The sequence below is a fragment of the Mus caroli genome, chromosome 15 (genome assembly GCF_900094665.2).
Source record: "Mus caroli chromosome 15, CAROLI_EIJ_v1.1, whole genome shotgun sequence".
NCBI lineage: Eukaryota > Metazoa > Chordata > Mammalia > Rodentia > Muridae > Mus > Mus caroli.
The window spans coordinates 94,742,378-94,769,297 of record NC_034584.1 but is presented as its reverse complement, the minus strand read 5'-3'; the positions used below and the strand labels follow the sequence as shown (position 1 = coordinate 94,769,297).

The 26,920-nt window shown below is 54.0% G+C and overlaps 1 protein-coding gene across 2 annotated transcripts; it reads left to right on the top strand.

Annotated features, from left to right (window-relative positions):
- On the top strand, nt 1-26,829 carry Fignl2 (fidgetin like 2). Of its 2 annotated transcripts, none has more exons than XM_021184206.2 (2): nt 1-210; nt 24,884-26,829. In XM_021184206.2, the coding sequence occupies exon 2, from the start codon at nt 24,895-24,897 to the stop codon at nt 26,827-26,829; it is 1,935 nt and encodes a 644-aa protein (XP_021039865.1). In that variant the 5' UTR covers nt 1-210; nt 24,884-24,894. The 2 variants fall into 2 exon arrangements, with proteins under 2 accessions (XP_021039865.1, XP_029325981.1); XM_029470121.1 differs by lacking the exon at nt 1-210 and adding an exon at nt 20,579-20,662.
- The last annotated feature ends 91 nt before the right edge of the window (nt 26,830-26,920 follow it).

Below are 26,920 nucleotides of genomic sequence, written 5' to 3'. Positions count from 1 at the left end.
GCCCCTTGTCCGGCCACCCCCACTGCCCAGTCCCGCTCCCGGCCGCGGCGGCCGCAGCAGCCGCAGCAGCAGCAGCGGCCCCAGGATGGTGAGCGCCGCTGACCCCCAGCCCTGGCCCGTCGCCCCCGGCCCGCGCTTCCGCCCCGGTCCCTGGGCCGGACGCCCCCCCAGGCCGCGCACACTCACCTAGGACCCGGCCGGGATGCCGAGGTACGCGTCGCAGGCCAGGGAGGGGGTAGGCGCGGGAGCGCGCGGGCCGGGGGTCAGGGGGTGGCGACTGTGCGGTCCGATGTCCAGAGCTTTGTCCGCGGGCGCGGGGCCGTGCGAGGCCCAGGGAGGGCGGGGGCTGAGGGGCCGGGGCTCCAACTAGGCGGAGGTCGGAGGGCAAGGCCGGGAGAGACCTGAGAGGGTGCGTGGGAGCCCAGGGTCATTTCCCCGGAGGAAGGGGGGCGACCAGTTGAGATCGCCCCTCGGTCGCCGACGGGAACCCGCTTCACCGCCCGGTCTGGAGCTGAGGAGGTGATGTTAGCGAGCGGCGGACTCTGGGAAGTCTGTGGGCTTGGGGAGAGGGAGCTAGGATTTGCGGGTTCGGGTCCCAGAAGGGTCCCGCGGCCTGAGCCCGAGGGCCGGCCCGCAGGCCCCTCCCACTCCGTCAGGTCTTTGTCCAGCGGCCCCTGTGTGTGCGGGAGGGGGTGGGGGCTGGGTTACTGGCCTGGAGATTCCCCAGCATCGTGACGGGGCAGTGACAGGAGACTGAGGCCATTTCGGTCCCTGCGCCCCTAACGCACACGCCCTTCGTTTCTCCTCAGGCTGGGACAGTAGTCCCAGCTCAGAGTTGGGGTGTTGCACGAAACTGCGCTTACTTTCACCAGTGGACCATTGGTTACCCGGAGCCCCTCGGAGTTCCCAGCTCTTGCGAGAACCCCTTAAACTTCCCTACTCCTAGAGCCTTATGGTCTATGCAGAGATTCCCACTTCCAGACCCTTGTTAGAGGGTCCTCTGTAGATTGTTGGGCACACAGTAAGAGCTTAATATATGTTGGCTTCCTCCCGGACCTCTCCGGGTCTAGTGGTTCCCGCTGGCGGAGGGCCTGTGAGCGTTAAGCGCCGGGGAGAGCGAGAGCAGCCTGGAGCCTGCGCCCCGCTGAGGCCCGGAGTGCAGGGGTGGGTGGGCGGGTGGGTGGGCTGTTAAAGGGACGGTCACTAAATCAGGATTAGGCCGTGGGGCTGTCAGGCTGCCGGCCCTGTCTCCATGGATACCTAATTTGGAGGAGAATAGAGGACGGAAGAATGTTTGTGTTGTCCGCACTGGCAGTAGAGGCTGAGCGGGCTCCTGCTTTCAGCCCCGTAGCTAGAAGTGGGGATCTGCTCCCCTTCCCACTTTAGGTTTACAGTTTGGGAGATTCTCGGTTCCCGGGGTTTGACACCTCCCCTAGAGCCACCCAGTATTTGGAGTGGGCCTGGAGATACTGCAGTCCAAAGACCTCTGACTGTACGGGGTAGTTTTGAACCCTGCCAGAATCCCATCCAAACCCCCTGAGCATCCTTCCGGAACCTCCCGTCACCCCAGTACCCCTAGGTAGGGCGCGAACGTTCTTCTCTGGGTTTTAGTCCTGCCCCCTGGGACAGCCGTAACGGGGTGCAAGGGGGTGCCGATCTGCAGTGCTCCAGGAGAGCGAGTTTTCGACCACCCTGAGCTGTGGGCAGGGGGGCGGGGCGGGACTTTCTCCAGTCGCCCGAAGAAAGGGGAGGGTCTTGCTTGGATGGCCCGGGAGGGCGGTGTGACAGGCCTCGTAAATCGCCCTTACCCACATTTAGCACCATTTCATTTCTTTCTACTTGATTCCATTGGTGCCCTCAGCATCCAGAGGCGACCCTCACGCCCTTACTGTACAGTCTTCTGAGGAAAGCCCTTTTGGGCCAATGGGGAGTTTAGTTGAAAGGCAGGATTGGAGTTGCTCCTTCTCAATGTCCCTAGGAGTAGGAGAGGGGCTGGATGACCAGGGATGCCGTGGGCCTCCAAGGACCTGCATGTTCTTTGGCTCTGGGGAGGATATTGGTCAGAATGAGGGTCACCTAGTCAGACAATTCCAGTACCCAGCCAGATCAAGGCAGCAGAATGGAAAGCAAGAGAGAGGAACCCAGACTCCAGCGTGGTATTCCAGAGTCCGTTCCTGCCTCTCTCCTGGTCATCCATGGCCACAGCTTTTCATGGACCAAGAGTCCCTCCCCTCCCCTGCCTGGCTGCAGCTTTATTGCTGAATCTCAGGCTCTCCACGCAATTTCACGCCTCTCTGCCTTTGCTCCTGCTGTTCCTTCGGCCAAATGCCTTCTCCATTGTCCCGGTCTTGCCACAACCTCCTCATTCTTCAAGGCCCAGCTAGGATGCCTCATATCCCCCTGGGTAGCCTCCCCCAGAGTCCCCAGCTTTACCATTTGCCCCTCCCTCCACGGTCTCCTAGTGTTGCACCTGTATCTTTTTTCCGTTGTGGCTGGGTCCAAATTAGGCTCTGCCTCCAGGAGGCCAGTGTATATACACTTGCGCCTGCCTCACCATGTACTTTGTACCGTTTGGGTACCCATAAATGTTGGTTGGGTGAGGAGAAGGAGCTTTGTGAAGACTTTGACCGGGTGGTCCGCAAAACCTGGAATCCGGTCACTTTGGGCAAGAAGCTCTGTCCTCCTGGGTGTTGGAGCCCCCTGAGTGGCTCAGCTCCTCCTTTCTTTCTCTCCTCCTACTTAGTGACCCTCCCCACCCCCCAAGTCCAGGGAGGACTTTGCTCCTTTCCTTCTCCACAGACCTGCATTCTCCCCCCCCACCCCCCGCCCTTATCATCCTGTTAAACAGAGAGGCCAGTCAGGACCCATATGGATCACATTAACAATTGCTTATTATCTGGCTGAGACACCCCCAACTCCCCACCACTAGTTCCTACTACAGCAGCTCTGGATCCTGAGGAGTCTCCCCCCACCCCCCACCCCCACCCCACTGGTCATGAAGGAGGTCAGGGGACAGGTAGGTTGGCTGCCCCCTCCTTCCCTGACCCCTCCAGCAGGATTTTGCCTCTTCTTGCCTTGACGCTTAATGACTTCGTCACCTTATTTAATGAAAGACAGGCTCCACAGAAGGATGGCTCAGGAAGGTCCCAGGGCTACTGGAAGGTGTCCAAGGCCTGGCCTACCTTTGCTCTGTTGCCTTGATAGCTCCTGCCACCAGTGGGCAGAAGTCAGGGGAAAGGGTGAGCCATAGTCACCTGCAGTCTTAGTAATGGTTGACCCTGCTGTCTCCTGGGAACTAGAGGGTTAGGAAGATAGAGGATTCTCCAAACTGTGTGACACCGAATTCCAAGGCTTTCCCTGCAAGGAAGAAAGAGGACCACTGTAAAACTGGATGTGAGGACTCACCCCTGTAATCCTAGCACTAAACAGGCTGAGACAGAATGATCTCGAGTTCAGAGCTAGTCTGGGTCACAGAGTGAGATTCTTGTCTCAAACCAACCACTATCACCAACAATAAAAAGGGCCCGGGAATATCTCAGTGCTACAGTATATGTATATGTGGTGATCCCCACCATAACCAGGAGTAAGACAGAGTTAGCTTGAGTTTCAGAATTGGTGAGTAGGGCTTATGTTTAAGTACACAGAACCAGAGTCTAGCGAGAGGGCTGGAGGTTAGCTCAGCAGTAGTGTATTTGGCTAGAATGTACAAGGTCCTGGGTTGAACTTTTTTTCTCTTCAAGACAGAGTTTCTCTGTGTAGCTTGGCTGTCTCAGAACTCAATTAGTAGACTAGGTTAACCTCGAACTCAGAGATCTGCCTGCCTCTGCCTCCGCCTCCACCTCTGCCTCCTGAGAGCTAAGACTAAAGGAGAGCCTCACCATTGCTGGGCTCTGGGTTGGATTCTGAGCCACTAGGGTAAAATAACAAACTGTGGGTCTCTATGTTTTGACTTACAGAGCCTGCAGAAATGAAAGCGTCCCCAGGAAAAGTGCACTGTCACGAGCTGACACCATGATACTCTGTATTCTCCTTTAACGGCTCCAGAAGCCCTCCCCTGGTCTTGCCCTTCTGAGATTCTGAGGACAACCAAGGTTTTCTGACCTCACTAGGTGTTCGTCCCATGGCAGGGGACTGTATGCACTGCAGGGTGTCACTGGCAGGGGACTGCATGAGCCACCTGCCAAGCATGCCAGCTGCTGGCACAGCTGTCAACTGGGAGGGAGGGATCACAGTGCCCCATCAAGGTTGGGCTTCTTCCCCCCCCCCCCCCCCCCGTCTGATGTGTGGCTTGGAAGCGCTAAGATCCCCTTGGGAAGTGAGCTTAGGAAGGTGTTGAGTGGAAGGTGTTGAGCGTCCCAGTGAGAAAGTGAATGAGCAGGGATCAGGGAGCTGGTGTTCCTGAATGACCCAGTCCATAGGGCTGTGCTTGCTCTGGAGGGGACATTCCCCTGGCTTGCCACACCAAGAAAACACTGCAGCAGCGTGCTGCCTTCAGTTCTGAGCCATGGACAGCTTTAGAATTCACCTGTGAGCTGGTGGTGGGTAGGAGTTCACAGTGAAGAGCTGAGCTCACACTCACTCTGTTTGTTTCTGTCACTTATTACAGTACTGTAGCTTCGAGTTGGAGCCTTGTGCACGCTAGGTGGGTACTCTAGCACTGGGTTTTATCTCTACACCCCCCAAGCCTACTTTATATTGGCTAGTCCTGGACTCCCAGGCAGCATCGGGATAAAGAACAGGACTCAGGAATCATGCAGGCAGGAGGGTGACTCCCTGCAGGAATTGGGAGACAGAGGCCTGCCTTCTTCTGTTCTATTCAGGGCCTGGCACACCTAGACCAGTGACAAGATTAGTCATTGACACAAGGAAGAGACCATGGTTTACCGTTTGACCCCTGGATAGATTCCTACCTTCTGTGGTGATGCAGCAACCTACCACCGTCTTGTATGGATCTCAGTCGTGTTCGAGAGACCATCAGCCGTGCTCCCTGAGAGCATCAGCTGTGCTCCCTGAGATTTCTCCCACATCAACAAGGTTTTCATACTTGGAGCCAGAGTTAATCTCTCTCAAAAACATTTTTCACATTGATTGATTGGTTGGTTGTGTGTCTGTGTCTCTGCACACATGCGGAAGTCGGGAGACAACTTGGAGGAATTGGTTCTCTTCCTACCATGTGGGGTTCCGGGGTGGAACTCGGGTTGTCAGGCTTAGCAGCAAGCACCCTTACCCACTGAACTGTCTCGCCGGCCCCTAGAGCTCTCTTAAGTCTCAGCCTCACACTAGGGGCGAGGGGTAGGGGAGGCCAGCTCCAGTGTTGCCTGACACAGGCCTCTAACATGAACAGTGGTTGCTCTGTGGTTGGAGGCCATGCTCAAAGGTGGTTCATCCAACACCCATCCATTGTTTTTATGTGATGTCACCTTCAAGGAACTTGCGAGATGCTGGGCACCAGCAATGAGGCAAAGACAGGATTTGGTCCCAAGATTTCCTGAATAGAAGGGAACTTCTGAGGGTGTGGCCACTCAGAACTGTACAGCGTGGTTTGGGAAGAGGCTGGGAGGAAGGCCAACTGTCGTTACAGGAACCCTGGGAAGGGGCTTGTCCTTGGGAGTTTGTGTCAGTGGGAATCACCAGGCAACTGGGACAAAGGTCACTTAGCACTGGTCTTCCTGAAGCTCAGGAGTCCCTTTTGACCCTTGGATGCTCAAGAGTCTGGGGAGGTGTTTGTTTCCTGAGGTCATAGGGGGAAAAACTAGTGGTTACTGTACACTTCCCAACTGCCCCCAGCCCCCGCAGGCTGTGACTCCATCCCCACCTGTAGATGTCTGTTGGGGACAGATGAGCTCTCTAGGGACCCTGATCACCAGGAGAAATCGCCTCTTTTGCCTCGTTCCACAGAGCTGTGGCAGTTCATAGATGGCTTTGCTTCTCGGAATTACCAGAAGCTAGGGATTTTCCACGAGTGGAAGTTTATTTGAACATCTTATGGCTAAGAAGTTCAAGTGCATAGGGCCTCTAGCAAGGGTGTTTGTACTGGTCATAGCAGAGGGCACATGGGGATTAGTCTGAGAAAGAACGAACTGGATAGGGATAGCGGTCTGTTCTGGTAATGCTATTTGGAGACAGCATCTTACTCTATAGCCCTTGCTGCCTTGAACTCACAGAGATCTGCCTGCCTCTGCCTTATGAATGTTGGGGTTAAAGGTGTGAGCCACCAGCTTAGACATCACTCCTTTTGTTTAGACATCACTCCTTTTGTTTAGACATCACTCCTTTTGTTTAGACATCACTCCTTTTGTGGGAAGTAGTGCTGGGCCTTGAACCTGGGACCTAGTACTTGCCAGATGGGTATTCTACTTCTGATTCATATCTTGGCCAGACAGGAGGTCAGAACCTTTATGGTTCAGCCACTCCTTTAAGGATGGGGTACCTGTCTGCTTCTTTCTTTCTCTCTGTCTCTCGATTTCTTTATTTTTAACTAATTTTATATTTATTTATTTTAAGGTCAGGGTCTTACTGTGTAGCCTAGGCTGGCCTAGAGGGTTCACTGTAGCACTGACTGGCCTCAGGCTTCCAGAAATTCTCCTACTTTGTTTTCCCATGTGAAATATGGGCCATGAGACCCAGCTTTGGTGTGAGTTTTAGCAAGGAGCCTCAGATTTTAAAGCTCCAGGACCTCTCTCTCTAGAAGAGCTTCCTTTGCAGACAGACTGTGTCCTGTGGGCATGGCCTCTTCTGTTTCTTGTTTTCCTACTGTCCCACCCTTTTCAGGCTGGAGCTTTAGATCCCCAGTCCCTCACCGAGAAACATGAATCTGGGTTACTGGGGGTGAGGGAGTCTGGGAGTTCAGCTTGGGACCCATTAGGTATCCAGCAGGTGCCCACCCATGTGGGAACTGCAAGAGAGCTTCCCAGAGGACGGGATAGCTGCAGTGGAAAGGCAGTGTTGGAAGTCCAGTGTCCCTGTGGGTGGGGAACACAGCATCTCCGGGTTTCTAGAATCTTCTCTCAGGCTCACCTTGCACGAAGCCAGAAATATTTCATGGAACGTTTGCTATTTGTCAAGGGGTGATAAGTGGTGGTCACTTTCTCTGAGTGTGAGAGTGACTCAAACCACTGTCTGGAGTTAACATTGAGGGCAAAGGTCCTCAGAGCCCTGGCCACAGGAACAGCTTTAGAGGGTGTTGAGCTCTGGGTTTGACTGGATGGGAGGAGGTTTTAGGGAGCCTTACAAATGGTGAGGGAGGCCAATTTGGATGGAGGAGTCAAGTGGTATCTCCGTTTTTTTTGTTAGCTGTTAAATCGAATGGCATCCCTTTGGCCCGCCTGCTGACTTAGACAAGGGAACTGTACCTCCTCAATTTCCATATCTGTTACAAGGGAACAGATCCACCCTCCCTCGGATTCTTGTGAAAACCGGGCATATAGCAGTGGGTAGTCATATGCTGAGAACCCACCCGAACAAGCAGAGGGGTGGCCGTGGCTGCTCAGTCCTTGCTTAGCGACCTCCCCCCCCCCCTCCCCCGTTTCTCCTGCTCTCTCTCTCCAGGCGGCCCTGCAGCTATGGGAGTCATCTCCTTGGGACCAGCCCTTCCTACTCAACACCCAGGTGGACCGGCCTGGCTGCATAGCTGAGTGATTCAGCCCAGCACCCCAGGGCTGAGGAGAGGCTGGGAGGGCTGCCTGCCTGGGGATTTGGAGGAGGGCTGCCTGGGCCTGTTTTCTCACCTTTGGTCAGACAGACACTGTGAGGGTGTGTCTCTCATCTCTCATACAGCACCATGAGGTGCAGGAATGGGGGCACTTTTGGGGCCAGGGAAAAAGACCAACCAGACTTTGAGCCTCTTAGAGCCCTCCCACACCAACTCAAGGCAACTAGATCCTAGGGCTGGCTGAGTGGAGGTGGAACACGGAGTTTTGAGGGAGACTCTGGGCCCCTGACCAGGACCTCTGAGAAGTTCCTGGATCAGGAGAGTTTTCAAACGCCACTCTTCACTTGCAGACAAATGCAGTCTTTATTTATTTATTTATTTATTTATTTATTTATTTATTTATTTATTTATTTATTATATGTAAGTACACTGTAGCTGTCTTCAGACACTCCAGAAGAGGGAGTCAGATCTTGTTACGGATGGTTGTGAGCTACCATGTGGTTGCTGGGATTTGAACTCCTGACCTTCGGAAGAGCAGTCGGGTGCTCTTACCCACTGAGCCATCTCACCAGCCCAAATGCAGTCTTATTTGTACAATGAAAAGTATTTTTGAGAACAGATCACAGACTCCCCAGCCACCAAAAGGGCCTATGGCTTAAAATCTGGCCAAGCCCCCTCATGGTTTCTTCTCTCCTGCCCATCCAGCACTAAGCCCCAAAGGTCGGTGGAGAACCTTCCGTGCAGACCCACAAAAAGACAGACTGCTAGAAAGCAGTGACCCCAGCTCAGCAGAACAGCAGCTGACAGCTTTCTTCCTCAGTGCCTGCGTCTTCCCCACAGGTCCCTAACAGCCCTTAGTACAGACCTGTACTGCTCTCTCTGCAGAAATGAGGAGGAGCCGAGCCCCCAGGGGGCAGTTAGTTTGAGGTGGGCCAGCCTAGGGTTCAACTACAGGTCCTTGAGTATTCAGAGGAAAGCCCAAGGCATCTCTCCAAAAAGTAATTACAGAGATAGGCTCAGTGCAGGCTGGGAGTCTTTTTTCTGAAGTGCTTTTGCTGGGTAGTTGTTTGAACCTGAGGATGTAGAACCCGCAGCTCCAGAAGGCAGCTGTCCTTAAATTGCTATTGAAAAGCGGTATGGACCAGCCTCTAGCCCTAAGGCCTTAATTCCCCTCACACATACCATCTGTACCTGGGGGAGGGAAAGGATAAGAAGCAAGCATAGGGGAAGTGGCAGGGGGTGCTTGGTCAGACAGCTAGGTCTAGGAGACTCATGCGCAAGGGTGTCAAACCGGGAGGGGAGCTCGGTTTAATAATTGACAGCAGCTGTCAATAAGCATCTAAATGGTGGGACAGCGGAGCAGGGAGCCGGGGATGGCCTCAGAGCCAAAGTGGAATTACGCTTGGGCTTGGGAGTTCCTCGGTGCAGACTGTAGGAAGGTGTTCAGGGCAGAGGCAATGGACAGACAGAAGCCTGGCGGAGTACGCACAGGTGGCTCAGAGGGTAGACTGGCAGTGACTTCGGAGTTGAGATGACAAGCCTGAGACTGGTCAGAAGAAAGAATTGATCTCCTAACTGGAACCACTTTAAGGGATTCTATCTGTTTCTTGACTGGACTGGCTTTGTACTCCGTGCTGGGGGACCTCTCTGGTAGCCAGACTGAAGGGCTGGAGAGTAGAGGCAGAAGGCTCAATGTGGCACCAGCTGTAGGGGACAGTTTCAGAGAATGTCAGTGGAACTAGGTGCCTTACGATATGGGCTGTGGCTCCTGGGTAGTGACAGTCTTAGGTAACTCTGGAGGGGATTGTGTGGCATCCAAGGTCTTTGGACACCCTAGCTGGCCCTATAGATCGTCACCTGGGTTCTTGGCTCTTCAGGTCACAGGGATAGTAAAAAAGGGGAGGTTGGGATGGGTTGGATTTAGTCAGTGGACTCTCAGGAGGGACTTGTAACACAAGCAGGGGATCTTGCTTGCACCGTTTCACGGTGACAGAGAAGGCATTATGAGGGCTCTGAGGTTCCATATGGACAGAGGAGAAGCTGGTGAAAGATGTCCCAAGATATAGACTGGAGGAGCCAGGGGCTGGCTGGGCTAGCCTGGGAAGCTCTGTGTTCTCAGGGGCTGTCAGGTCCACAGATCGGTGAGACCTGACTGCTCTCCCAGGGCTGGCAGGCAGCTCTTAAGTTGGCCCTTTCTCCGGAGTTGCCCTTTAGATCTGCTGGGTTTTGGTTTTCTAGTTTTCGTTTAGTTTTGTTTTTCTGGCTGAGAAAGCACCTTTTTTCCTAGGTCTCTCTCAGGCTGGAGCATAGAACAGAGTCTGGGGTAGCTGGTTCAAACCTGCCCCTGCCCCTGTCCCTGCCTGCTACCTGCTCAGCCCTAGCTCCTACCAGCATGATCTGAAAAGGCACGCTGCCCTCCCTACCAGTTCACCTTGAGGAGAGATCGGAGATCCAGACTTGTCACTCATCTCATAGACCAGTGTCATGTGTGTGCTCACTCTTCCACAGATAAGCCGTGGGCAGGAAGGAGGTCTGTGATCCTTCTCCCCCAGACCACAGTTGTTCTCTGGGCGACAAGGGCCTGAGAGAGCTCCAGTCGTGGCCATTCTTCTGCTTGGCTGTTTAATACCTACCTACCTCCCTCGGCTCCATGGTGGGTCTAAACTGTATAGGTCAGGACTCTGAGAGTCAGCAGGTAACAAGAAGGAGGGGAGAGGGGGAGCGTGCCCTGCTGTAGAATAGGGCTTATACCACATCCTTCCTTCTATAGTAGCCCCGAGAGAGTGTAGAAAATGTAGTGATGTCTGCTCACTCCTTCTGTTCTTGGGATTTCTGGATGGTGTGTGTGTGTGTGTGTGTGTGTGTCCTTTCAGTATTTCGGAAGCACACTGGGCTATCCTCACTCCTTCCTGCAGCTTCCTTGGGGACCCAGGAGTAACTCTATCCCTGACTGACTGCAACTGTTGCTCCAGGACAGTGTGGGCTGGGCTGTCCTGCCCTCTAAGCTGTTCCCAGCCCCTGGAGTCACTTTTTTTTTTTTTTAATCCAGGAAACACATTCTGCCATTCCTTTATCCCATCTCCAGCAGGCAAGAGGTACACACAGCTCTGGTGAGCCCCCCTTCTGAGGTCCCTGGCTAATCGCCTGGCATCTGAAATGGTGTGGCTGTCTAAAAAACCATTTATTTCTTTTCTACCAGATGATGTCTCTCACTCAGGCATAGGCATGAGCAGAATAGTTTGTGCTTTCTTTGAGGAAGACATGGGGATAGTAACTAGTCTGGTACTTTCTCCTTAGCTTCCACAGGGAGATAGTTTATGGAAAGATACAGCCCTGAAAGCCCAGTGTTTCTGGGTATTGCCCTGTCCTGGGGGCAAGATGGGGTAGTGGACGGACAGGCCTTAGGGCCTTCCTTAGTAGGGACAGCACCTGGAGATGGTCCTGGGAGAGCTGGGTGGAGCAGCTGGGAAAGGGGGCGGGAGAAAGAGGCCTTCTGGTCTGGAAGTCAGGCCGTTGGCACCAGAGGACAGACTTGGAGTGGACAAAGGTTGCTGGGGCCTAGCTGAGATACCCCCAAGGCAACCAGGTCACAGGAGGCACTGGCGGGTCCCTGAGCCCCTGTGGTCAGGCCTTGTATCCAGCTTCAGCCTCCTCATCACCGCTGAGAGTTGTGAGGAGGGGCCCTGGGCGTCCTCCTGGCCTCCCCGGGTTGTGGACGGTCTGTTTGTTCAGTGAGTGTGTAAATTGGGATTTTATGCATTGCTTATTCACTGCTGGAGCTGAGCCTCCCCCCCCCAAATTTCTCTGAGCCCCAGAATGTGAAGCTTCTTCCGGGGATGGGGAGGCGGGGGGAGGGTAGCTCCCCAAAGGCCCCACCCTCCTGCTGTGGCTCTTCCCTAGGCTCCAGGCTTTGTCAGTGGAGGGTTGAGCCATTCCAATGTGCTAATACACTCCCTGGGGGCTGTTGGACAGTGGGACTTATTTGTCAGTGTTGTGATTGGCCAGAGACTATGAGAGGGGGTTTGTGAAAGCAGCTCTGTGTGTGTGTGTGTGCGCGCGCGCGCGCGCTGAGGGAGGGGGTTGGGGGGGATGTCCACCCTGCTCAGACCACTGGACAGAGACAAAGGATCTTCAGCTAGCCTGGAACAAGGATTAAGCTCAGAACAAGCTGTTCCCTTACCTGGTCCGGCTGATGAGGGAGTCTTACATTTGCATCTCTACCTGGTCAGAGCTAGTGAATGGGAGTGTGGGTGTGCCACCGTGTTAAGTGGTGGGACTGGGTTGCATCTGTTGGAATAACCCATCTGAGATGATCTCCTCCTAGGACTCACCATTGTCTCTCCCCACCCCCTCACTCCCCTTGCAGAGATCCACTTCAGCCCAGGCCTGGCCAGACATCAAGGCTGGGCATGGACTGTCCAGGCCTCAGGGGACACAGCTGTGACCCCCGGACTGTCTTGTCATTTGACGGAGCTTTCACCGAGGTTACATTTCTCTCCCTCCGCCAACCCCCATCTGTCCTTGGGATTGGTTGAGGATGAGGATGGTGGGCGGGGTGGGGGAGGGGCACTTAGGAGCTGATGGGGGAGGGAAGCCCAGCAGCCCCAGGGAGGCCCAGATGACAAACTGCCCTGTCCTACCTTGTGTCCTGCTCTCCGGCCTGCCCCTCCTCTCTCCCGGCAGGGCAGACCAGACATGCTGGGCTGGGGGAGGGGGTTGTCCTGGCAAAGCTGAGGCCATCTCAGGGAAGCTGGAGTCCAGAGTGACTGGATATAAAGCCACCAGGGAAGCTGAAGGGACAGCCTGCATTCTGAGGCCTGCCACCACTGCTCCCACAAAGCAGGCTACAGAGCAGAGCCCTGGTGGCCATGAGAGCAGCCCCATCTAGAACTTTCCATGGTCACGTCCTGTATGGAGATACCACACGTGGCTGTTGAGTGCTTGAAATGTAGCCAATGCTACTCTGGAATTACATTTTAGTTTTATTAAGTTTTAATGGGTTTAAGTGTAAATAGTTCCCTGTGGCTGGTGGCTGGTGGCTGGTGGCTGTTTTGTGGATAGTGTGGGGTTAGAAGCTATGGGGCTTTAAGTGAGGTGCTTGGGAGCCAATGACACCTCTGCTCTAAGCATGACCTTTCCTGTCACATCATGCTCCTTCTGTCAAGTTGTCTAGAAATGTTGTATACGTTCCTGTGGCTATAGACTGAGTGAGGGGAACTGAGCTGTCCTCTGGTGACACCGACATGGGTTAGGGTTAGGGTTAGGGTTAGGGTTAGGACAGCTACGATAGAAAAGTAGGGACGTCAGTGGGCCTACCAACCTGAGAAGGCTTCCTGGAGGAGGAGGCGGGGTGCAGTTGGACTGGAGCAGAGAGGCAGCCAGAGAATGGGTGGGTGCTGGGCTTTGGAGCCCAGGCCTGATGACTCTCTGACTTCGATCCTGAGCAAGGGCACCTGGATTAAAGCTGCAGCAGAGAGAAGGGCTGGACACATGGATTGAGTCCCATGCTACCCTTAGTGGCTGTTACAGCTTGGGAGAACCTCTGCCTCTATTTCCTCTCCTATAAGATGGGAGAGCAATGCTCTCCATTGTGTTCCCCCAAGAAGAAAGACTGATGCTAACTGAAGTCTTTGCAAATCTTACAGCTCAGCAAAAGTGGAAGGCTTGCTTGTTCCTCAAGGGTGCTGGCCCCTGGCCTGGCCTCTCAAGAGGACAACAGATGGTCACAGCTTGGCTGTGACCCTGACTGAGGACACAGACAGGGATTTCTTTGCTGCCCCCTCCCCCCAGTTCGTGTGTGCGCACACATGGCCCAGATGGGGGCCACTTGGCCAGCTTAGCTCAGGCTGACCTCCTGCTGTTTGGCATTTGACATATGAGGAGGCCGGGGGGCAGTACCCCCCACACCCTCACCCTGGAGAGGAGCCAGGCTGGCGGGGAGGCCTCACTACCTCCAGGAAGCAGGGTCCCAAGGGCCCTGATCTCTTTACCATGTGTCCGTGGCCTTTGATGGGAATTCCGTTGCCCCCTTTGTCTTCTGTCAGAGGCCTGTGGGAGGGGAGCTGAAGGGAGACACAAGAGGAGGGAGGCGGGGTGGGTCCTGGGAGCTAGGATGGGTGCCTTTGGTCCAGTTGGTGCTGAGTGCTTTCTGGTGGTGTTCTCGGAGACAGGGTTCCCTCTTTGTCTATTGCTGGCTTCTCTTGCCATCCTACCATTTTAGTGAGACCCCATTTCCTTGTCTGGAGACAGAAGAAGCAATTTTGAACCTCTTTGGGTGCCAATCCATCTACCCACCCATCTACCCATCCATCCACCCACCCACTCTACCCACTCCATCCATCCACCCACATACCTACCCATCCATCCACCCACTCTACACACTTCATCCATCCACCTACCCACTCATCCTACCTGCCCATCCATCCACCCACCCACCCATCCTACCTCCTACCCACCCACCCACTCATCAACCCACTTACCCATCTATTCATCCACCCACCTGCCCATCCTAAAACCTATTAAGAATTACTGTGTGCCAGGCACTGTCTTAGCTTCTTGGGACAAACAGCAAAGCACACAGAACTCTCGTGGGGCTTCTTAGTGGTTCCACGGGGGTTGGGAAGGGGAGGGGAAGCAACCTATAGGTAAAGTGCTGGCAAGAGCATGAGGATGAGGGCCAGTGTGTCAAGTGAAGCTGAGCTGTGAGGGTGAAAATGAACAACCCCAGGGTGGGAGCTCCCACTGTGACAGGGATGACAGCCGAGGCGGAGGACTCAGACAGATCTGTCCACCCATCCCTACGGAGACAGATCTGTCAGGACCTCTCAGCCACGAGAGAACTTCAGCTTCTAATCTGAGAGGAGTGGGTAAAGGACTTGTGAGATGGGTCAGTCATGCAATGGTGAGGACCAGAGTTTTATTCGCCACAGGAAAAAGAAAGCCAGGCACAGTAGTGCAGTGGGTAGTCCCAGCACCAGGAGGCAGAAACAGATGGAGTCCTGGGGCTCAGTGGCTAGCCTAGCCGAATCTGTCAGTCGTAGGTTCAGCAAGAGATGCTGTCCCAGAAAGTAAGGGCCTCTGGCCTACACACACACACACACACACACACACACACACACACACACACTTGTACATACACACATGCTCACTTGCACACACATACACGTACATATGCTCACATGCTCACATGCATGCACACACACATACTCACATGTTCACATACACACACACAAGCTCACTTGCACACACACACATATACCCATGCTCACATGCACAGATAAACACATGCATATACACATACTCACATGCTCACATGAACACACACACACACACACACACGCATGCTCACTTGTACACACATACTCACACGCACACACACATATACACCCATGCTCACATGCATAGATACACACATGCATGCTCACTTGCATACATACTCACATGCTCACATGAACACACACACATGCATGTTCGCTTGCACACACACACACACACACACCCATGCTCACATGTACAGATACACACATGCATGCTCACATACACACATACTCACATGCTCACATGAACACACACACACATGCTCACTTGCACACACACACCCATGCTCACATGTACAGATACACACATGCATGCTCACATACACACATACTCACATGCTCACATGAACACACACACGTATGCTCACTTGTGCACACACACACACACACACACACACACGGAGAAGTAAAAAAGCTTTTGAAGGATGAATGGTGACACATGAGACATTTCAGAGCACCCTCCTGACTAGTAGGGAGCAGAGAAGACAATGTGGTAATTGGGGTGAGTGAGACATGCCCCTGAGGTGCTGAGACTCTGTACACAGTTTGAAGTTGGGGCAGCTAACGTGTGAAGGAGTGGATGATGAGAGGCAGCGTCATCTGTCTGGACAACCAGAAGGGAGAAAGCTGCCCTCTCCTGCCATGGAGAAAGCTGAGGGTGTGTGGAGGGTGGGAGAATTTTGATCTGGGGCCATGCTTTTGGTATTGTCTTTGTGTTTTGGGACAAGGTTTCATGAAGGCTGCCTTCAAACTCATGACTTAGCTGAGGGTGACTTTGAGCTCCTGACTCCCTTCTCCTACTTCCAAGTGCTCAGATAGCCTGGGCATGTGCTCAGCTTTGAGTTTGAGACTTGTTCATGACGGTGGTTAACTGTTGGACTGCAGGCTGCATGTGCCGGCCGTGGTGGAACTCGGTTAAGAAACTAAGGCTGCAGAACTCTGCCTAGGTTGCATCCATATGCAAGTGATGCTCAAATTTTTGAGACTGGCTGTGATGATTCAAATACCTGAATGGAGAGAGAAGTCAGAGTCAAGGGTATGAGCCTGTGAGGTCGGCTAGGGGCATGGATCACAGCTAGAGAGGCAGAGAAGAGGTAAGGACGGAAAGCCTGGTCTGGTGTCTGGTCACCACAGTCAGTGGAGTGAGATGTGTGGAGGCGGGTGAGTGGAGTGTTGGGCCCCGAATGCAGAGATGAAATGAGACAAGAGGAATCGGAAATAATAATTTAGACAATTTTCAAGCTGTTGGCTTTGGGAAAGTTTTAAAAAGCAGGCAGAAGATGTAGTCAGAGATTATTCCAGGCTTTGCCCCCTATGGTGGGAAAAATCACTGCATATTATGGGCTGATGAGGACACAGTGGCGAGGGGGGAGATTGGCCCTGCAGGAGAGTGGAGTCGGGAGAGCTGGGAAAATAGGATCAGGACCTAAGAGGAGGACCACACACAGCTCAGTCCATCCACCTCTGTTCTTGTGGCCAGGAAGACTTTTTCCAGCCTCCCCCAAGGAGGTAAGGGGTTAGCGACAGAGGGCTGCAAAGGATGCAGGACAGAAACAGGATCCTGGCAAGCTGAAAAATTACTGAGCAGAGAGCACATGGCAGCTGTGAGATACCGCACAAGCCAAAAGCCTGTCTGTGGCTCTGGGTGAGCAGGGCTGATTTCTCTGGATTTTTTCTGGGAGGAATAGTGGCTTGCATTCTTATGTTAGGCTGGCACCCCTCAGCAAAGAGACCCATGCTGTTCTCAGACAATTAACAGAGGATAAGCATCTTGGATAGAGACAGGTGGAGGATCAGTCCAAGGAGGAACTTTCAGGTCCTACCATCCCCACTTCAGACCTGTGCTTGTTTCTCATACCCCTCTGCCTCACTCCCTTTGCAGCCCCATGCTCTTTACTCTGGCTCTGAGCTAGAAGTGAAGTTAGGGACAGCTGGGGAGGGCATTGCATCTCCTGTTCCCTCAGAGCACCACCGGTCCTCGGTGGGCACATGAACCTTGCAGCGGTGAGTGCAGATAGAACATGCTGGTACTGAGGGAAGAGGTCCCCTTTCCAGGGCCAGCCATGCTTCCAGGGCATTGTTCTCGACCCTGAAAATATCTACTTATGTTTGTGGAATGGGAGGGCAAGAGGACTGGCATGGACGCTGTTTGTGGCTCAGCAAACTTGTTCCCTTTTTTTTTCATCTTGGGTCAGGATTCTGTGTCAAGGCTGCAATCTTTGCAGACCCATCTTGGGTGATGTGCACAGACTCAGATAGCCTTGGCTGTGTCTGAACTTCCAGAATAAATCTTTTCTCCCTCCCTCGGTTTACTTTCATAAGAAAAAACAAACAACTCCGACTAGGCAGGTCTCAGTAAGAACTTGTACTACTCTTAAAGAGGGCCTACGTTTGGTTCCTAGCATATATGTTGTGTGGCCTGTAATTCTAGTTCCAGGGCATATCATGCCCTCTTTTGGCATCTGCTGGTATGTGCATGAATGTACACATAGCCCTAAAAAAGACACACCACACACACACACACACACACACACACACACACACACACACACACACACTTTATTAATAGGCTAGAGATAAAGGTCAGACTGTTACTTTTGCATAGGACCAGGGTGCTACAGGATCCCCAGTACTCACATGGCAGCCCACAACCATTTGTACCTCTTGGCTCAAGGGATCAAACACCTTCCTGTAGTCTCTTTGGACACCAGGCATGTAGTTGGTTTACATGTAGACAAAACACCCATATACAGTACATCAAATCAACTGTGAGTCCCGTTGACACCAAAAAATACCAACAGTCGTCAGAGTGTTTTGAGAATAGTAGTGATTTAAAATGAAATAAAAGAAAACAAAACAGAAACTTTGTTGTTTTTTTTGTCTGTCTGTTTCTTTCTGTAGTTCAGGCTGGCCTGCCTCTGCCTCCTGAGTGCCGGGATTAAAGGCGTGCACTGCCACCCGGCCTTGAAGCTTCACTTTTTTTTTTTTTAAAGATTTATTTATTTATTATACATAAGCACACTGTAGCTGTCTTCAGACACTCCAGAAGAGGGTGCCAGATCTCGTTACAAATGGTTGCGAGCCACCATGTGGTTGCTGGGATTTGAACTCTGGACCTTTGGAAGAGCAGTCGGGTGCTCTTACCCACTGAGCCATCTCACCAGCCCGAAGCTTCACTTTTGATTTGAATGTTTGCAGGAGTATACTGTTTTCAGGCTTAAGTCAAGCTTGCTCCGCACATCACGTCACATGGTTGTTTGTGGGGAACGTCTAGTTTTCAGAGGCTCTGTGAGCCACAGTCAGCAGCTCGTACTACTCCGGCTCCTCCTAAGTCAAATGCATTTTTTGGCTGATACTGCCCCATTTCTTCTCCCTCCTTTTCTTCCTGACCACATTCAGCTGATCAAGGCTGTGAACTTGGGCCACACTCCGACCCCATCCTACCTGCCATTGGCTGTCATATGATGATTGATACCATAGTGTCAAAGGGAGAAAACAGTGTATTTAGCAAATATGGGCCACAGTCACTTTTCTAGTAACTTCTAATTCCTAGACATGCGTTGATCCCCATCCATGCTAGGTCCTGTACCAGGCCCCCAGTCTGTCCCCCAAGTAGCAGGACCCCCGCTGTGCTGGGGCCTCTTCTCTGGCCTGGAACTGGGGAAAGAGGTTACTGTGTGGTGACCATAAGCACTGGGTTTAAGTACCCAGTTCTCCAGTTACTGTCTCTCCTCTTTCAATAGCTGGGGGTTGGCATGAGGGGCAGGGTCCAGAGGAGTGAGGCCTGTTCAGGCTCTGCCAGGGACTGTGGACCGTCCCCCCACCCCAAGAGTTGTAAGCTGTAGACAAAAGCCCGTGACAAAAGGCCTGTGGGAGCCTCGGTGAATAGATTAACGAGATCTCCATGCAGAGGCCCCACAATGGGATTCTCCACTCAGCCCTTTTGTTCCAGGCTAAGATAATGGAGCTGGAGGAGGCTTGCCCAGAAGGGGGCATCAGCCCTCCTCCACCACGGTTGAGTGGTGACCAGATGCCCCTTCTCTACCATGCACCCCCCTCCCCGCCCACCCCCAGCAGAGGGTAATGGAATCTGGAATCCTAGAATTTCTGAGGGGCTCCTGGGAATGGAGAGGGGTGCTGACAAGGTAGCTGCCCTTTGTTCCCATCCCACCCTGACTAGATTGTGTGACTTAGTTTTTGAGAAGTCCTGTAGGGCTTTAGTGAACTGTTTGGCTCTTCTCACAGAGCCAATAGCTCTTGACAGAGTGTAAAGCTTAGATGAGGGTTAGGTCTGGCTGGTGGCCATGCAGTGATTGTGTGGGGTTCCCTGGAATTAGACGTGGAGTATCAGACCTCAAGCCCTGACTGGTGCACAGAGATGGGAGGGGCACCCGTAGGTGGCAAGACCTCAGAAAGGCAGTGCAGGACTATGGCACATTGTGGATGTTGGTACACCAGGGACCACCCACAGAAGGTGGAATCACTGTTTTGCAATCTTGGACTTCCTAACACTGAGAAGTGGGGCTGTAGGAGAAACTTTTTTCTTCTATTCGGTAATTCTGTAATCACTGATTGCTCTGTTGTGCTCTGGGCAAAGCTAGGCAGGGACCACTACACACATACACACAGCTAGGCAGGGACCACTACACACACACACACACACACACACACACATACCACATAGATAGACACCCAGATACACACAGAAAAACACAGACACAGAGACAGATACACATGCACACACACAGACACACAAAGACACACACATAGAAAGACACACATAGACACACATGCACACACACAGACACACATGCACATACACAGACTCACACACATGCACATACACAGACTCACATACACAAGACACACACCGACAGACACACAGAGATAGACACCCAGACACAAATAGGAAAACACACAGAGACACACATGCACATACACACACATAGAAAGACACACAAAGATAGAAAGGCACACACAGATGCACAAACACACACATATAGACACACAGAGAGACAGAGAAAGAGACACAGACACATACAGACATACTCAGAGAAAGACATACACAGACAGACATAGAGACACATATGTATACACATGCACACACACAGAAAGACACAGATAGATGGGCACATACATACACACACACACACACACACACACACACACACACACACACACACACCACCCCTGTGTAGAAAGAGAGTGCTTTCTCCAGAGTCCCAGCTACCAACCACTAGGGCAGACCACAAACACTAACCAAGGAGCTATTTTCCAGCCCTGGGCCACGTGCAGCTGTGTGGCAGCATATCCACAGGGAAAGGGACAGCCATTTCGGGGCTGTTTGGCCAGGAGGATACAGTTTTCCCATGAGGTTTGAAGAGCAAACCCACAGCACTGGGAGACAGCTATGTCCATTTCCCTAGGCCAGGGCAGGTGTGCTCTTACCTTAGTGCTGCTACTCTCTCAGGCTGAAGGACCAAGGACTTGGAGACAGGCATTGCAGGAAGATGTCAGGAGCCATAGTTTTGATTCCTGTCTGTTGTGAACCAACTGTGTGATCTCTTCCTGCACTTCTGTCTCACATGGGTGAAGCACAACGCAGGGGACTATGAAGTGGCATAAGGACCATCTTGTCCTGTCAGAGCAGGAAGACTTCTAGCCAGTCGCTTGTTCCATCCTCCCTGCCCCCCAGGTCAGTAACCTGTTCAACAGTGGGCCAAAAGGTACCACCTGAGATTTGTAGTTTGGACTGTTTTTTTTTTTCCCCCAAGATTTATTTATTTATTATATATAAGTACACTGTAGCTGTCTTCAGACACTCCAGAAGAGGGCGCCAGATCTCATTACGGATGGTTGTGAGCCACCATGTGGTTGCTGGGATTTGAACTCTGGACCTTTGGAAGAGCAGTCGGGTGCTCTTACCCACTGAGCCATCTCACCAGCCCCTGGACTGTTTTTCACACGTTGTTTTGAATCCCCAGTCCCTCTGCCTGCTGGATATGATGCCCTTTAACCTGGAGATACAGGTTCCATAAGGTTGGTTAGTCTGCTCAGGGTCCCCTGTAAGTGTCTGAATCTGGCTCTGAAACATGCTTCTGATTCAAAGCTCCTATCTTGCCCAAGTCCTGTGTCTCCCCTCACCCCTGGCCTGGCTGACCTAGGGGCTATAGGACAGAGTATGAGTTGTGAGGGGTGCAGGAGGGCTGGTGGCTGTGTGGACCTGTTAAGGGCTGGTAGGGGGGAGGGAGTTGCAGATCTCCACCCATCCTGAAGGCCAAGCCTGTGTGGCTTGGTCTGTAAGGACGGACCTCACTCCAGTCTGCAGTCTTCAATGTGTTGTATGCATTCGCAGGTCCAGTCTTGCAGTGGGTTGTATGCATTCGCAGGTGCTCTTGCTGGATATTGGCACTTCCAAGTGCACACGGACCTAAGGCTGCACACACTCTTGCTTTCTGGTGTGTCTCCAGGCTCCTTTTGCTACCATTTTTTTCAACTTGAACACAGGTGCTGGAGCCTGGCCTCCCTCCCTTTTTTTGTTCAACCCTATCCTTAGACACTAGGATTCAGACCAGATCTTTGTCTTTTCCCTTGCTGGGCTTGAGGGGAATGTAACACTCTAGAACCCAGCTTAGCAGAAGTTGCTGGAGGAACAGCTCTTGCCTCCCTGCTATCCTAAAGGCCATGTAACAGGTCATGGTCACCACGTGTAGACAGCGATCCTCAAAAGAAGGGGTTCAGAGCCTGGCTGGCAGTTAGTGGGGACCTAGGGCCAAGGGAAGTCATCTTGGAGATATGAAGAGTACACTCACCAGGGGGAAGGAGCTGGTGCACAGCAGTTAGGCTGGACTGATGATCCTGTGCTAGCTCGAGATGGGGATCTACTGAGGTGGGTGGACCGTCAAGCTTTTGGTCACAAGGTGGATATGGACGCAGATAAGAGTGAAAACAGGAGCCATGGTTTCGTGTTTCTTTTTTCCTGGCTAACGTAGAGAGACCTTGACCTGAAGTGTCTGAGGAGAGCCATCGAATGAGTGGTATAGGTGCCATGTCAAGCACGGGGTCTCCTGCAGAGGAAGTTGAGGGCTGAATCAGGCTAGGAGAACCCGTCAAAGTGGAACCGGGCCCCTGGGATCCTTAGTGCGATGAGTTAGCACCAGCGCTGCCTAGCGGAGGACTTGGGTGAAGACTGCTGGAGCCAAGGCTGGACAGTGAGAAGAGACACTGCCCGATAGATAAGAGAGTCGAGGGTCGAGTCCAGGCCGGGACCTTCACTGGGCCCTTCTTCCTCTGTAGGGTTTGTGTACCCAGGGGAGACGCGGTCTTCAAAGTCACATGTTTTTTCTCTGAGCCAGAACACAGGTAATAGTAACTGTGGGCAGAGCCTGGGTTTGATGTAGTGACACACTTGCATTGATGTAACTGATGCTACCTCCTGTGACCCTGTCACTGGGTCACTTGTCACCGGACGTCCTGGGAAACTGCTCCTTTGATTGGCTCTCATCTTTGAAAACCCCTCAGAGAGAGCTGAGGCTCTGAAAAACAAGCCCCTCATGTAGTGCGTCTGGCTGCTGGCGCCCTCCAGGACTTACCTTCCTTCTAGGAGCCAGTGACTTTCCTAATGCCTTCTCTGTGGACCATCAGGCATTTGGCTACATGGTTGATATAGATGTTTAACATGGGGGGGGGGGTGTTCACTTTCCAAGGCTGTCTTTTGCCATTAGCCACGGCACGGCCACATTGCTGTGTACGGCCATTGCCACTATGGCTGGGTGTGCAGAGCCAGTGGAAACACTTCAACCCCATCTCTTGGTCCTCTCTACAGGCTCACCGTGGTTAGTTTTGTTGGTGTGCACTATACAAGAGCCCGTCTAGCTCTGTAGGTTGTGATGTCTCCAGCAGGTGGCAATAGAGTATCCTAAGGGAGCCGCCTGTGGTTTGCTTTGCTCTGTGCAGCTGAGGCTGGTGTTAAACACCAGGGCTCAGGCTCCTGAGTGCAAGGAATGCTGGCAGACACAGCTGCATCTGACTAGCCCTGCTGTTCCAGATGTACTGGTCCTGTCATCCGGGATGCACTGCCCACCCCCACCCCCCTGTAACCCTTCATGGTGCTATCAAAATACCAGTCTTTTGGTGAGTCCTTAACCAGGAGTGTCATGCTCTCAAGAGCCCCAAGGTCCAAGGCCTGTACCTCTATTTCCTTACTCCACAAAGGATGTTGCTTTCTCGACTTCTCAGCTGGCTGAACCATTCGGGATACCTTTTGATCTAACCCCAGGCCTAGTGGGACATGCAGGACTTGATATGATTGATATGATTTTGCCAAGAAGCTTGGGAGTGTTTACCTGGCCCGCAGGAGACTGTGGGTTCCAACCCCAGTGCAGCAAAATATGCACATACCAACACAGAGTTTGGAAGCTTTGGGCTTGAGAAATAATCACTGTAAAATCAGTGTGCCATGGGCTTATGTTGTCTTTGGAATTTTGTCCTTGGGCCAGGTCGGTTCACTGGAGGCAGGTGCCTACATGGTTCTATTTCTTGGGCCCTGCATCTCTTATTGGTTCAGGACTGGTGCCTTGATAGGTGCTAGAGGAGGGTATAGGAACAGCCTGGGAACATTTACCCTCTTCATGGTCTAGAAGCAAGGTGGTATCTCACAGATTGGCTCTAGGATCCCCACACCACAAATAGTTTTGCTCCCTTTGAGTAAGGGTGTTTTGTGAAATGAGTCTGACCACAGCTCCCTCTTCATTTGGTGACTGGGGAGATCAGAACAAATTAGGGTTCATCTTTAACCCCTCCGGTGATAGAACTCGGGTCCCCAAGCATGAGATGAGGCAGATACTTTACCAGCCCTGTGATGCACTTGACATGATCTGCATGCTCGTACTATCTCACATACCACAGCACACCATCTGTTCGTCCCAAATAATGTTTGTGAGGTGATGAGAGTCATTTTGGATGGAGCAGGTAGCAGGCAAACAAACAGCATTCCGTCAGGTTCTAGTTTTTTTGTTTTTGTTTTAAATTATTTATTATTTATTTCATGTATATGAGTACACTGTAGCTGTCTTCAGACACACCAGAAAAGGGCATCAGATTCCCAATTACAGATGGTTGTGAGCCACCATGTGGTTGCTGGGAATTGAACTCAGGACCTCTGGAAGAGCAGTCGGTGCTCTTACCCACTGAGCCATCTCTCCAGCCCCCAGATTCTAGTTTCTTTAGGCCAGTGGTTCTCAATCTTCCTAATGCTGCAACCTTAAATATAGTTGCTTATGTTATGGTAATTCTCAACCACTAAATTATTTTTGTTGCTACTCCATAACTCTAATTTTGCTACTGTTACGAATCATAATGTAAATTTGGGTGGGTTGGGGGGGGGTATGACCCGAAGATTGAGGTTTAGCCAAAGGCCGGAAGAAATCAAACCGCAAGGAAATAAGGTTGCTGGGCTAGCCACTGCGGTTTCCAGGGCTGATGGGTACGCTCACACCCCAGGGCCCATGGTGGACCTTTGGATCTCAAGGGAACGCCAAGGTGGACAGAGTAGGATGTCAACCTGTTGGACCTCATATCCAGCAGCTCTGGACAGGCTGCACTAATCTTTACAAACCTTGATACGCTGCAGTGGCTGGCCCATAGTGAGCGAACAGCAAGTGTCTGCTATGGGTGAGCCTCACATGGTCTGGCCCTTCCCTTGATCGGGTCCATAGCTGGTGTGGTCAGGGTAACTTGCCAGGAGTGAAGGTTGACCATGGCATTTCTGCATCCCTCTTGGAGTAGAGCAAACTATTTTTAAGAACTAACTCTAGGTCTAAAGGGTCTCGGGTAGCCTGTCATCGGCTAACCAAGCTGTCAGTGGTCCCTAGAGCCACTGCAGGAGCTGACCAGCCGCTGTTCTTCTCGCCTGCAGCTCTGTTGACGATGCACTGGACACCGGAACACGCCCAGCCCCTAAACCAGTGGCCAGAGCAGCACCTGGACGTCTCCTCCACCACCCCGTCGCCGGCCCACAAGTTGGAGTTGCCTCCAGGGGGTCGCCAGCGCTGCCACTACGCTTGGGCACACGACGACATTTCCGCCCTCACAGCCTCCAACCTCCTCAAGCGCTACGCCGAGAAGTATTCCGGAGTCCTGGACTACGAGCGCCCGGGCCTGGGCAGCTACGGTGACGCCGCCTTCCTCAACGGTGCCAAAGGGGACCCGGAGCCCTGGCCCGGGCCGGAGCCACCTTACCCTCTAGCCTCGCTCCACGAAGGCCTCCCGGGAGCCAAGGCGGCTGGCGCGGGTGGCTTCGCCGGCCTCGGGGGCTCCCCGGTAGTAGCTGGGAACCTGACTGAGCCGCTGTACACGGGCAACGCGTGCGGGGGGCCGTCGGCGGCCACTGAGTACGCGGCGGGCTACGGAGGCGGGTACCTGGCGTCCGGCTACTGCGCGCAGACGAGCGCCGCGCTCGCCCCGCCTCCCCCGCCTGCGCTGCTGCAGCCAGCGCCGCCGCCCGGCTACGGCCCCTCGGCGCCGCTCTACAACTACCCGGCGGCCGGCTACGCGGCGCAGCCCGGCTACGGGGCGCTCCCGCCGCCCGCCGCGCCGCCCGCGCCCTACTTGCCCTCCGGGCTGGCGGCGCCCACGCCCCTGCCCGCGCCCGCGCCACCCCGGCCCGCGCCCTACGGCTTCCCCGCGGCCGCCGAGGGCGTGTCCCTGAAGCGCAAGGCGGTGGACGAGGGCGCGGAGGCCCGCTACCGCAAGTACGCTTACGAGCCGGCCAAGGCCCCCGCGGCCGACGGCGCCTCCTACCCCGCCGCGGACGATGCCGAGTGTCGGGGCAACGGGTTCCGTACGAAGCCACCCGGGGCGACGGAGGATGGGACCGGCAAGTACGGCGGCGGCGGCCCTCTCAAGGTCCTGGGCTCCCCCGCCTACGCGCCGCAGCTCGAGCCCTTTGACAAGTTCCCGGAGCGGGTTCCGGCCGCCCACGGAGGCTTCGCGGAGCCGTCGGGGGAGCCCGCCAAGGGCGTGGATCCGGGGGCGCTGGAGCTGGTGAGCAGCAAGATGGTAGACTGCGGGCCCCCGGTGCAGTGGGCGGACGTGGCGGGCCAGGGCGCGCTCAAGGCGGCCCTAGAGGAGGAGCTGCTGTGGCCCTTGCTGAGGCCGCCCGCCTGTCCCGGCAGCGCGCTCCCGCCACGGACGGTGCTGTTCTTCGGGCCCCGCGGCTGCGGTAAGGCGCTGCTGGGGCGCTGCCTCGCCACCCGGCTAGGTGCCACGCTGCTGCGCCTGCGCGGAGCCGGCCTGGCGGCCTCGGGCGCCGTCGAGGGCGCGCGCCTCCTGCAGGCGGCCTTTGCTGCTGCGCGCTGCCGCCCGCCCGCGGTGCTGCTCATCAGCGAGCTGGACGCGCTGCTGCCGGCGCGGGACGACGGCGCTTCCCTGCGGGCGCCTCTACTGACCTGCCTAGACGGCAGCTGCGGCGCGCGCGCCGACGGCGTGCTGGTGGTGGGTACCACCTCGCGGCCGGCGGCCCTGGACGAAGCCACCCGCCGGCGGTTCGCGCTGCGCTTCTACGTGGCGCTGCCCGACGGCGCTGCGCGCGGGCAGATCCTGCAGAGGGCGCTGGCTCAGCAGGGCTGTGCGCTGAACGAGCGGGAGCTGGCCGCCCTGGTGCAGGGAACTCAGGGCTTTTCTGGGGGCGAGCTGGGGCAGTTGTGCCAGCAGGCAGCAGCCGAGGCGGGCCTCTCCGGACTGCAGAGGCCCCTCTCCTACAAAGACATGGAGGCTGCTCTAGCCAAGGTGGGCTCTCGGGCTCCCTCCAAGGAGCTGGACTCGTTAGTTGAGTGGGACAAAATGTATGGCTCCGGACACTGAGGGTGGCAGGGGAGGCCAACTCTGCTTTGGGGGGGTGGGGAGGGTGATGTCTTTGGCCAAAGGAGTGATGAATGTGGGGCGGGGAGAGGGA